The sequence below is a fragment of the Glossina fuscipes genome, unplaced genomic scaffold, assembly GCF_014805625.2.
Source record: "Glossina fuscipes isolate IAEA_lab_2018 unplaced genomic scaffold, Yale_Gfus_2 1, whole genome shotgun sequence".
Taxonomy (NCBI): Eukaryota; Metazoa; Arthropoda; class Insecta; order Diptera; family Glossinidae; genus Glossina; species Glossina fuscipes.
In genome coordinates, this window is record NW_023998415.1 from 23,682,672 (window position 1) to 23,695,489 (window position 12,818).

The window sequence follows — 12,818 nt, forward strand, 5'->3', positions numbered from 1 at the left end:
TGTGTGTGTGTGTGTGTGTGTGTGTGTGTGTGTGTGTGTGTGTGTGTATGTCTGTTCGTTTGCATTTGTATGTGTGCATGTGTGTGCGTGTGTGTGTGTGTGTGTATGTATATATATATTTATATATGTATGCATATACATGTACGCGCTTGTGTTCAAAGGAAGACACCCCACCCAACTTTATTATTAAGTCATCAAACCACTCCAATAGACACTGGTTCAACGGACATATTTTTATTGCAATAAAACGTAGAATTTTGTCTTTTTCTTCATGTTCACCATCATCATCACTAAATTGCAAATACAAATCATTTTACTTAACGTTGCTGTTGTTAAACCCGCAACATACAAAAACCAAAAAATAAGAAAAAAAAAAAACAAAACAAAACAACTTAAAATCCAAATTCTAGGAACTTTGGTTTGGTATTGAAACGAAAAAATTTTACTAAAATTTCGATTCTATTCTCTCTTCCTCCTCTTTGGTAACTAACTTTACGCTTTGCTTTCTAACCTTTCGCTATAACTTGTCTTAAAGTGAACCATTAACCTTGTTTGTACAATCCCCCCGATATAATTAAATTCCTCAATTTCAAGCAATACACTTACGTATCGGTTTTCTTTTCTAACGAACAAAAAAAAAAAAAAAAAAAACAGAACCACGTAAAGTCAAACCTATTCTGAAGACTGACGAGCCCATTTGTCCGGAAGGTAAACTATCTTGCGGCGATGGTGAATGTCTTGAGAAGGAACTTTTCTGCAATGGTAAACCCGATTGTAAGGATGAATCCGATGAAAATGCCTGCTGTAAGTAATTATAGTGAATTAAAAAAATTTGTAACGTTTTTTAAGAAAATTTTAAATACTTTTTGCTTTTACAGCTGTTGACGATGATCCAAATCGCGCCCCTGAATGTGATCCTACTCAGTGCGCTTTGCCGGATTGCTTCTGTTCGGCCGATGGCACGCGCATACCTGGTGGCATTGAACCCCAGCAAGTACCTCAAATGATTACTATTACTTTCAATGGCGCCATCAATGTGGATAACATTGATTTGTATGAAGATATATTCAACGGTCAGCGTCAGAATCCCAATGGCTGCTCCATAAAAGGCACCTTTTTTGTCTCCCATAAATACACCAACTATTCGGCTGTTCAAGATCTTCATAGGCGTGGTCATGAAATCGCTGTCTTCTCATTAACACACAAAGACGATCCGAACTATTGGAGCAGTGGTACCTACGATGATTGGTTAGCCGAAATGGCTGGCGCCCGATTGATTATCGAACGCTTTGCCAATATTACTGATGGCTCCATAATCGGTATGCGGGCTCCATATTTACGGGTTGGCGGCAACAAACAATTCGAAATGATGGCCGATCAATTCTTTGTCTATGATGCTTCGATTACAGCCTCTTTGGGTCGGGTGCCCATTTGGCCTTATACTTTATATTTCCGCATGCCTCACAAGTGTAATGGTAATGCGCATAACTGCCCGTCGCGCAGTCACCCAGTATGGGAATTAGTTATGAACGAACTTGATCGTCGTGATGATCCCACCTTTGATGAATCTTTGCCCGGTTGTCATATGGTGGACTCATGTTCTAATATAGCCACTGGCGAGCAATTTGCTCGTCTTTTACGTCACAATTTCAATCGTCACTACAACAGCAATCGTGCTCCCTTAGGTCTACACTTCCACGCTTCATGGCTGAAATCGAAAAAAGAATACCGCGATGAGCTAATTAAATTTATTGAGGAAATGTTAGGACGCAACGATGTCTTCTTTGTCACCAATCTGCAAGTTATTCAGTGGATGCAAAATCCCACCGAATTGAATGCGCTTCGTGACTTCCAAGAGTGGAAGGAGAAATGTGACGTTAAGGGTCAACCCTATTGTTCATTACCGAATGCCTGCCCTTTGACTACACGCGAATTGCCTGGTGAAACTTTGCGTCTCTTCACATGCATGGAATGCCCCAACAACTATCCTTGGATATTAGATCCTACTGGAGACGGTTTCTCAGTTTAAGTCGCGTTATGCAGTTGTGAATTATTTATGTAAGGTTTAAGCTTTTGTTAGGATTCTATATTTGCCTTTTTTTTTTTTTTGTTAGGAAAATTTCTCAACAAATTCTTTTTAAAAACCAGTTCAAACACAGAGGAGAATTACGTTAAGCTAGTAATTCTACTGAGAGTCTGATAAAACAACAAATTAAATAAATGAAAAAGAAAAAGTTACGAAAACAAAAAGTAAAAACTATATATTATATATAAAATCGTGCCCACTCACTATATGCTCTACTATACATTCTCTGATTTCCATTTTCTTATTCCCTTTCTTCTCTCACATTTCATTCATAATTTGATCTTGTTATTTTTCCCCTTGTTTCTTTCTCTCTTCTTTCTTTTTCTCTTTTTCCAGTCTCTTACTCTATAAATGTTTTATAATTTTCCTTTATTATCTCTTTTCTACTTTCTCGTTCCTCTACATATTACCGATATCCTGATATTCTCAATGCTTGCAAAGTGCTTTTTATATATATGAAAGCCTCCTCTCTATATTTCATTTCTCTTCTATACATTTCTAAAAGTTCAAAAAAAAAAAAATTATAAAAAAAATTTTAAAATAAACCCCCTCTATTTTAATTTTTTTAATATTTTTTTTATTTATTTTTTTATTTTTTTTTTTTATATACACTTTCTTCTTTTGTAAGAAACTTCGAAATTTTTATAAAATTTTTTAATAAATAAATCACATCAATTCGTTTGACAAGATTCTTGAAAAAAAAAAATTTAAAAGAATTAATAAAACAAAATATAAAAATTTAATCGTTTGATACTTTCTTGAACCCATCAGAAGATTAAGGTATAAAGGAGAGAATGAGATTTCTTTGTCCTCCTCAGTCCCCGCTTGCCGAGATCCACAATCGAATCGTATTAGTCTTATTATCTCCATAAAACGGCCGTTGTACCGGTTGTAAACACATAGCTACCTAGTGAAACTAGGTAGTCTTATAAAGCATTTGAATTAGAGAAAAGGAACAATGCAAAAATATCGTCCTATACTTTTGGTCATCAATCGAAAAAAATTCAAAAGCTATCACCATTTTTCAGCTAATTGATAGCTATAGAAACTAAAAACTCTCCCGTGCGGCAACTCAGCATTTTCTAGAGGAGTCTTGCGGAAATCTTGCTGCCGGGCGATCGTCGAGAGAGAATACGGGTACGTTAGTCTCTCAGAGAAAAGAAACTTTTCATGTCACTATGGTGGTGAATGAGTTTGAAGGGAACGAGAGATTCCTGAGGAAGACATACACCGTATACACAGCACAAATGTCTGCTACATTTGTCAAGTCAAGTGGTTCTATAACAACTACGGCCGGAGCACACACCGCAGATCATGAACGCAATACTGAGCAGTATAATAAACCAACTTAAAGCATATAAGAAGCGAAGAGATGATAGGCATGAAAACGTTTCACGAATACATTAATTGACACCGAACCTTTTGTAAATTATTGAATGAAATGTCAATTGACGGATTGTAAGCATTAAACAATGTCAATGGAACTAATAAATAAATAAAAAAAAAAAGTCATTATTACACTTATTATTAATAATATTACTATAAAATTTGGGAAACAAGCAAAAAATTATTATTTTCCCCTACATACACTACTACTGACAAACTGCAAAAGATACACTGATAAAGATGTCCTCATACTTTCTATGGGTAATCCTACCTGTACAAAAGTTGTGCACGTCACGTATGAAGAATCGGAATTTCAATTTTTCCTCTTATTTAAGGCGGCTAGTTTTAAAGGTTCGTCCAAAACCGAATTGTTATAATTTAAATATGTTCACCTGCATATATATATATATATATATATATATATATATATATATATATACGTTGTTTACAGTTTTTATTTCAGGGTTTGGATAGTTATTTGTGTCATCTCTTCTTCAAATTTGCTCAATATCGTAACCGTGGACTAAATCCAATTAAATTACAACTTAATGCAATTAGTCGCGAAAAATAAAAGAAACCAAACGACAACAAAGAAGAGAAAAACCGAAAAAAATTTAAGCAAAGATTTTAAATATTTAGTCTATAACCGCTTCTGGATACGGTCGGCACAGCTAAGCGGAATAAATTATCCACAGAGGAAGTTCGCAAGTGATTAAAAAGATATCTTAATAGAAGCAATGCCTAAAGTAGATGATGCAACAAAAAAGCTGCACGACGAGATCAATGATTTAATACAAAAATTTAAGGTGATTATGATTTTTCATCAAAATGGAAATTACATTCAGCTTAAACAAATTGTATATTGTAAGCGGCCGTTACCTCGTTTAAGACTCGTTCTGGCAAAACACAAGCAAACGCGCAAAACTTGCAAAGATTTTTACTTAAGTGCGAGCGCAACAGCGAAATGTATTATTTTTAAAGCGAAGGTTACGGTTCTAGTATCTAACAGTTCAGTAGGAAAATTCCCAATGCTAATATATCCCGAGACTAATTAAACTTGCACAATTTCAACCTATATTCGTCACCTTGTCCGAAGTGCATAAATATTTATTAAGACTAATACTTTGCATTCTCCCATATCTTAATTGATTGTGTGATAGGTTTAACACACTAATTGTTAATTTGTTCGTATCATTGAAAAAATTACTTAAACTATTGCTCGTAACATCCGCTTACATCCGGTTTATTACTACAATTAATAAGAAAAAAAAGATAAAACTTCTCACACACAAAAGATTTCGAAGGAAGTTTTTTTTTTATTTTTTTTTTTTGACTAAACAAAAACAATGTTGAGAGATGCTTACCAGATTTTTCATTGTTTTCGGAATATTCGGAGAGGTTAGTGTATCGGCTAAAATTTGACATAATCACCTAACGTATTAATATATTGAACGAATCCAACTCAACGTTGAGAAGACGACTTCTTAACACTTCTTATATGCTATAATAATCGAGGTTTTGTGGAAAACTTTAAAAAATTTATTTGTAAAAGTTTTTAAGAAATTCCTTCTTCCTTAAAATGAATTAATTATTGCATAAAAATATGAGTTTATCGCTTCTTTAAGGATGATCAAAAAGCCAAAGCTGATTGTACGCTGCAGGAGAAGTGTGGTGATATGGGCGATATACCGAAAATACGCTTGGGACCAAAGAAAATCCTCAAGGGTCATATAAATAAAGTGAATTCGGTGCATTTTGCAGGTGATTCGAGACATTGCGTGACGGGTTCTTTAGATGGCAAACTGATAATTTGGGACACATGGACAGCCAACAAAGTGCAGGTGGGTATTCTTAATCGAGAAAAACATCTAATAGCTTAATGTATTATTAATATTTGATTATAACACTCACCATAGTAAGTTATACTATGCCTGTCTGTCCGTCCGTTCGGCTCTGTATTGACTTGCATTATCGTAAAAATTTAAAACGACAACAGATTTTTTTTATAAATATTCATATTCGTTGACTAAGAGGTAAGTTGGAGAATGGGAATGATTTATCTTCTTTATAACTTAGCGCTAAGTATTGGTCATAGCCAATACCGATTTTTATAAATACATGTCTCGGATCGTTTAAAATCTCAAACCGAGCACCGACAACTCATTCGCAAACGAAAATCAAGACGCTTTGGACACATTGTTTTGACCTAGCGCATCTGAAAGATTCTTCTTACTTACATAATTTTTTTTCTCTTGCGTCTACCTAAGATCATACCATTACGCTCGGCATGGGTTATGACAGTGGCTTTTTCACCTTCCGGCAATTTCGTGGCTTGCGGCGGAATGGACAATCAGTGCACTGTATATGACGTCAATAATCGCGACGCTTCCGGTGTAGCCAAAATGACTAGAGAACTATTGGGATATGAAGGATTTTTAAGTTCGTGCCGTTTTCTAGACGATAGCCATTTAATAACCGGATCAGGTGATATGAAGATGTAAAAAACGTTATATGTAAATCGATTTCAAATATTAATTGAAATTAAACATATTAGCTGTCATTGGGACTTGGAGAAAGGCGTAAAGACAATGGACTTTAATGGGCACGCTGGTGATATAGCCGGTCTATCGTTGTCAGCGGATATGAACACTTACGTTACAGGCTCGGTAGACAAAACAGCTAAGCTATGGGATGTACGTGAGGAGACCCATAAGCAAATGTTTTTCGGCCACGAAATGGACGTTAATTCAGTTTGTGTAAGTTTTAAATGTCTATCGGCATAGTATGCAACAATACGTTATAGAAAAATTAATTTTCTTCTTAGTATCATCCTAGCGGTTTTGGTTTCGCTTCAGCTTCTGAAGATCAGACTGCTCGGTTATATGATTTTAGATCGGATCAGCAGATTGCTCTATATGAACCGCCGCAAAAGAATACAGGTTTTACCTCATGTGGTGCGTTTATGTGAAAAACTTGAAATTAAATATTTACACCCATCAACTAATAATGGGCGTATACTCATTTTGCCCAAGCGTTTGCAAAATGGAAACGCAAGCTTTAGAGATCCTATATATATATATATATATATATATATATACATCTGTTTGTCTGTGCGCATGTTTGTCCCTAGCCTTCTCCCGGTGGTCAAAATTGAGATATCAATTTCAAATTTGGCAAAAACATTGGAAACCAAATGGGTCAATGCACACGCCCACAATAAAGTGTAAGCTGAGAGCAATTGGCGTTCCTCTTAGCGAAAATTTGTAGGTTTTTGCTCATTACTCAAAGACACTGAAAAGTGAACGGATAAAATTTTCTATTGCAAATATGTTCAAAAATGAAAAAATCGGCCGGCTCTCGCAAATGTACACTTTTTTTCACTTATTTTTCACCTTAACCTCACAAAAATGATTTAATGCGAATCTAGTAACATTAACCTGCAATAGCGAGTTCATGAAATTGGTATTTGTATGGTAGAACGAATGGGATATGGGTATACACAAGAATCGGTTTCAACCGCATATGACTTCCTTATTTGTTCTTAAAATACATTATGAATATTTTTTCCATTTCTTTGAGTTTAGCATTATCGACAAGCGGTCGTTATTTACTTTGTTCTGGCATAGAAGGTAATATACATGCCTTCGACACGATGAAGGTCGTCCATAACGGTAATTTATCGACTTATAAGGAATCACATAAAACGTTATCGATTTCTATACATGTTCTGTTTTGTAGGCATTATGCAAGGCCATGAAAATCGTATTACTTGCATCAGCCTATCACCTAACGGAATGTGCTTGGCCTCTACAAGTTGGGATCAACATGTGCGCCTTTGGCTTTAAATTTGTGTACGAAATTCAACAAAAACAAAGAATAATAAATAATTAGAATTGAATTTTAATAATTTAAGTGAGCCTTAAAAAACATACTGGCAAGAAACAATAAAAATAATAACATCCAAATAATATCTTAAATCATTGTATTTATAATTCGCATGTACATCTTACGGAACACGCTTGCCGTCAATATAATATAAGCAGGATATTCCATACAAAGAGAAATGCGAGAGATTCGAAATATATCTGTGACCCACGTCTAGTTATCACTGGAATAAGTTGTTGAAGTATTCTATTAGTTCATACGACCTACGACACATTCAAAGCTAAGGACAAATTTGCTTAAACTGTCTACAATTAAGTAAATATACCTCACAGAGATTTTCTTAATGCTCGGCTAAAAAAATTCAATCTTTTAAAGCGTTTTTTTTTCAATTTCCAAAACTTGATGTTGAAAAACATTTTGCAAATAATTTCAAGAATAATTTTGCTCTAAAAATGATATACAATGACAACAGTATGTTCTAAGTGGAATATTTTAAAAATTTTACTGGTAAATTATCTATTTTCCTATTTATGTACCTTTTTATTTGTAGCTATGCATGCCTTTTAACTATTGTTTTAGCTGATGTTCTCCTATTATGTTCAAAATTTAATCTAAAATTAAAATTTTTACTTGCGTCCAACGTCTCGTTATTGTAATTGAATACTTTCAAGGCCTCACTTTCGTAATTCTTTTATACTTAACAATAACGAGGTAAGCTTTTATATAATTTTCGAAAGTTTTTTATCAGAAATTTTAGCAGCCGAAACTCTTTTCACAGAGGTAATCGAAGGCCTTGTTCAGCAATAACATTCACCTACAAGAGCACGGCAAAGTTAATCGATTACTTTCTTTCATATATTATCGAAAAACTCACCTGCATTAAACCTATTCCGACAAAAAATGTCATCATTGATGGTGTAAGAGAGAAGCATCCACAACCATGCCATGGACTTGAAACAAATCCAACTTTTATTGCACAAATTGATTTACACAATCATCCTGAGCTTGTCTGCCTGTCCCTTTGTTTGCCTTGTCTTCAACCTATACGTCGAAATTTTGATAAAATTGGATTATGGATAATGGATATAGGTTCTGAATACTTTATTTTCGGTCTCGATGCCTCGTTAGGAAATATATAGCAAAGTAAATTCTACGCCCATAAAGGAATTTTATTATTCTTAGTATTTATTGCAACTATTGCCAAATAATTGACTTCATGATTGTCATGGTTACCAAGATTACAATTAATTAAGAATTAATCGTTAGTGTTAAAAAACGTCAAAGTTGCATACAATGTAAATAATGTTAATGTAAACATTAATTGTGCATAATTTTATTAAAATTAGGTGCATTTATTTGGAATTTGAAATAATTCCATAAGTCAAAAAACTTTGTGAAACTGTTTCGTACAATTTCAATGCGGAGATTTTAGAATAAAATATGTTCGCTTCTCTAGCCGGCCAATTTACAACCCATGTAGCTGCAATTAAGGCTCCGGCGATCAGATATCACTGGTGTATATAAAATTTACCACAATTTCGCCGCCGATGCACATATAGATGGAATGTGTAATAAAAGCATCATCAAAATTAATAAAGAAATATCTTTTGTATTTCTGTTTCATATTATTTTAAGGTTTTATTTTTCTAAATATTTTTGATAAATATTATTTTCTTTACTATAGCTTGCCATTTCAGTGAAATAGGATTTTTATTTCATAGTTCTGACTTAATTAAATGTATTAACGTTGGATCTATTTAACTGAAACTCATTGAAAAAAAATTTATATTTAGAATTGGAAAAAAATGTTCATTGCAAATATCTACTAATTCTTTATCAGCGAAAGACAAGCTTGATTTGAATTCGAAAGCAGTTTTAGATTTTTCGAAAAAAAGGATAATCTATAACATTTTATATTACAATTCATTCAAATGGAAATTATATCGGATTCAATTATTATTCTCATGCTATTTCGGACAAAATAATAGAAACAACTACAAATAGTTTTTATTATGATGAATATTTCAATTATTTCACATTCTGGGTATAATTTATTTAATTTTTCTTCAAATTTCTCTTTCCCTTTAATGCTTTATTATTCCGTCTCTCAAAACAAGTATATCCATCCCCACTCATTTGATTCTCGTTGTTCGTTATTAAATTTTTAAAACTTTTTACCGGCCCTGCTTTTAATGTTTTTCTTATACACGTGTGCATTTGCGTTTTCCACCTATGGTTTTCGGCCATACTAATAATAAACAGCATATTAGTAAATATTACTAAATCGCATATAAAATAAGATAATGTATTTAGTTAAAGATTTAAACTTTCATCTAACATTCCCGTTTTTAAACAACGAAATTTTTTATCTAACAGTCCCGTCATTTACCCATATGTCCAAGTATTTCTTGTTCTTTTTTCTTTTATCAGCCGTAGAGCAGAAAATTGTTTTTCTTTTTTTATTTCATGGAGTATATTTTGATAAAATTTTAAGTGTTTAATAAATAATTTAAAAGTAAAAAATTTGTAAAGTGTTAATATTAAAATAGAAAATTTTTATTAAAGAGAACAATTTAGTAAAATTGAAATGGAAACTATAACTTTGAATGCCACAGAAAATCCAAGTCGCAACCCGCAACTCCACGTAGCAGCAGCAGCTGGTAATGGTTTTCTAATTTATGGATATTAAATGGAGTAGAAGATAATTTTTTTTTTTTAAGGTTTAGACACTGATCATCATCATTCACCGGTAGATGAAGAGCAAATGTTAAATCTCAGTGATATAACCGATTTGACGCAAGACGATATTGTACAGGTTCCCAAAGAGATGGTACTGATTTCGCTTGTATCGCAAGAGCAGGCCCTTTACAATCCTAAACATGAAAATTATCGCAATACTCACCGCAAGGATGTTAAATGGTTGGAAATCGCTGAATGTGTAGGATGGACAGGTAAGTTTTTTTGAAATAGTAATAAATTCAATTAATTTGTCTAACTAATTTATTTAATGAAACAAGAAATGCAGTGCAAGGCTAAATGGAAAGCCATGCGCGATCAATACTGCAGAGAACTAAAACGTTCTAAGTTTAATGTAAAGGCGAACGTTAAGTGGAAATATTTTAAAGAATTGGATTTTCTGCGACCATACGCTTTAGCGAGAAAGTGAGTTAACATTTGCCGTTATTAATAAAATTAATTTTCATGATACTTGTTAAAGTTACCGGCCCAGAAATCCTTCGAACAATCCACCTAGTAGTAATACGTCGTACAATTGCTCTCCTACTACTAACAACAATAATAATTTAACCTCTAACGAAAACAACAGCACAAAATTCACAACCACCATAAAAATCGAAAGTAATGCTCAGGCATTTGGTAGCTGTGAGTTTGTTCCTACCAAAACTGATGATTCTACAACCCTGACAGAGGAGCAGTTAAACAGCGTTTTACAGCAACAAAATCAGCAAACAGATGACAATAATTGGTCCTATTTAACTGGTTCGACAAGCTCTTCTAACACTGCTACGCGTTTGGACAATCATTCTCTGAACGATAACCATATGCTACAAACTCATAGCCAACAGCAAACAGATGAGGCCTTATATAACGCTCTGGTGGATTGTGTCGGACAAATACATCAACAACAAATGTGTCAGCAGCAACCAACCATTAACCAGCAATCACCTGACGAAGAGGATGATGATCCTATACATACTTTTCTTAATATTGAAAGTTATTTTGAAAAAGAACTCATTTCATTAATACATTATGAAGATGTATTATATAACAGCTACAATCCGAACTATCGTAACGTTAAATTGAAACTTGAGGTTTGGGACGTAATTGCTCGCAAGTTGAAGAAGTCCGTGAAGCAATGCCGTCTTAAATGGAAAGCTTTAAGGGATCAGTTTATTCGGGAACATAAGCGTTTAAAAAATCGGGAAAATATCGAATCTTTACCACGGTGGAAGCACTATGACGCGTTAAGTTTTTTGCAGAAATATATAAAACATAAAACAAAGTGAGTAGCTTTTGATTGTTAAAGAGGAAATGACTTTTAATTTGTTTAATTCTATTCATGAAGTGATTTCGGGAACAAGTCATTAACGCAAATACCAAAAACTGAAATTGATCCCGAAATGGACGTTGAGGACGATCACATAAATATGGGAGAAGATAACTCGCCGCTACGTTCACCTTTGGCCACCATTAAGTGTGAACTGCCGCAATTGCAAGGGCATAACTCATCCTCACAGCAATTACAAATGGGAAGCCTTAACGCAGGACCAGTGCAGCACCAACAGCATTCTAATCAGTCTGATAACTTATGTGTGAGTGCAGGTGGCTATGACGATATGGATATTGATGATTATATTATTGGTGATAGTAGCAGTGTGGTAGATGACAGCCATCACGATAAGGGAAATAACGGTGCAAATTTAGAACAAAATACACACTCTGAGAAACATAAATTTCAATCCGATTTTGGATTATATGGCAGCCATGGTAATCAGAGAGGAACAACTGCAACAACAGCAACGACAACAGAAACAAGCTCTAAGCAACAGCAACAGCAGTCACAACAAGACTTACAGCCACAACAGCATATCAATATGCCTTCTTTAGATTTGAATGATAGCTCAGCATCTTCGATGATCGGTGTTAAACCGATAAAATCACATAACTCCATTGCAAGCAATAATAGTAATAATAACAATACAACCACATCATTTAATGGTGCTTTAAGCAATCATGTAGCAAGCGCTATAACAAATGGCAATAATTTGACCTTAAACGCTGCTACAAACATTTGTCCCACAGCACAAGCCATCACTGTAAATAATCAGCCAAATACGACGGAAGCAGGAACCAACACAACACCACCATCAACGCTATCACCTTCCATTTTAGCAATGAATCAATCTACCGCAAACAATGCTAACATCACAAATAGTGGTGAGGATGATGAGGTGGGAGCTTTTTTTAAAGCGGTCGCCATGAAAATACGCAATGCCAAAATGTCACCGGTAGCCTTTACCGATTTACAAATCAATATTTTGCATGTCATTAACGACACTTTACGCAATCATTAACCGGAGAAATTAAATTACGTTTTTAATTTTTGCAGCATCCGCAAAGATGGGATCAATTCACTTTTAAAAAAATTTTATTTTTTTTATTTTTATTTATTTATTTTTATTTTATTTTCTTTTATTTTTTATTTAGAAAAAGTTTAGTCATATTCAATTCTTAAAAATATTTTTATTATTGTTTTTTTCCTGACCATGCATATAATATATAAAAATATAACACATGAAAACATTATTATAATTGTGTGAAAATACAACCATTTACATTTTTACAATAATTTTAAAAGTTTGTAAATAAATTTCTAAGAATATAAACGAAAAATGAAATAATTATTAAGAAATAGAAGTTTTCTTCCAAAAGAAAAAAAAAA

The 12,818-nt window shown here is 33.6% G+C and overlaps 3 protein-coding genes and 1 long non-coding RNA gene across 5 annotated transcripts in view; 3 read left to right on the forward strand and 1 right to left on the reverse strand.

Annotated features, from left to right (window-relative positions):
• The window catches only part of LOC119645066 (chitin deacetylase 1), an 8,199-nt gene extending 5,697 nt beyond the window's left edge, over positions 1-2,502 (forward strand). For both annotated transcript variants that reach the window (XM_038044923.1, XM_038044924.1), the window contains exons 5-6: positions 655-804; positions 879-2,502. In XM_038044923.1, the coding sequence (XP_037900851.1) occupies positions 655-804; positions 879-2,029 (1,301 nt within the window). In that variant the 3' untranslated portion in view covers positions 2,030-2,502. The remainder of the gene's footprint in view (positions 1-654; positions 805-878) is intronic.
• A 1,584-nt stretch (positions 2,503-4,086) lies between these two features.
• LOC119645067 (guanine nucleotide-binding protein subunit beta-2) lies at positions 4,087-7,444 on the forward strand. Its single transcript, XM_038044925.1, has 7 exons — positions 4,087-4,278; positions 5,098-5,313; positions 5,740-5,969; positions 6,027-6,228; positions 6,297-6,426; positions 7,057-7,143; positions 7,211-7,444. Exons 1-7 carry the CDS (start codon positions 4,210-4,212, stop codon positions 7,315-7,317), a joined length of 1,041 nt encoding a protein of 346 aa, XP_037900853.1. The 5' UTR covers positions 4,087-4,209; the 3' UTR covers positions 7,318-7,444.
• Positions 7,445-7,899: 455 nt separating this feature from the next.
• On the reverse strand, positions 7,900-8,607 carry LOC119645068. Its single transcript, XR_005248610.1, has 3 exons — positions 8,458-8,607; positions 8,232-8,398; positions 7,900-8,171 (listed from the first exon to the last, which is right to left on the reverse strand). It is a non-coding gene; the product is annotated as an uncharacterized LOC119645068 (long non-coding RNA).
• Positions 8,608-9,878: 1,271 nt separating this feature from the next.
• LOC119631280 (protein kinase 4) lies at positions 9,879-12,548 on the forward strand. The gene is made up of 5 exons (XM_038023347.1): positions 9,879-10,017; positions 10,078-10,308; positions 10,375-10,519; positions 10,575-11,378; positions 11,442-12,548. Exons 1-5 carry the CDS (start codon positions 9,945-9,947, stop codon positions 12,448-12,450), a joined length of 2,262 nt encoding a protein of 753 aa, XP_037879275.1. The 5' UTR covers positions 9,879-9,944; the 3' UTR covers positions 12,451-12,548.
• Positions 12,549-12,818: the final 270 nt, after the last annotated feature.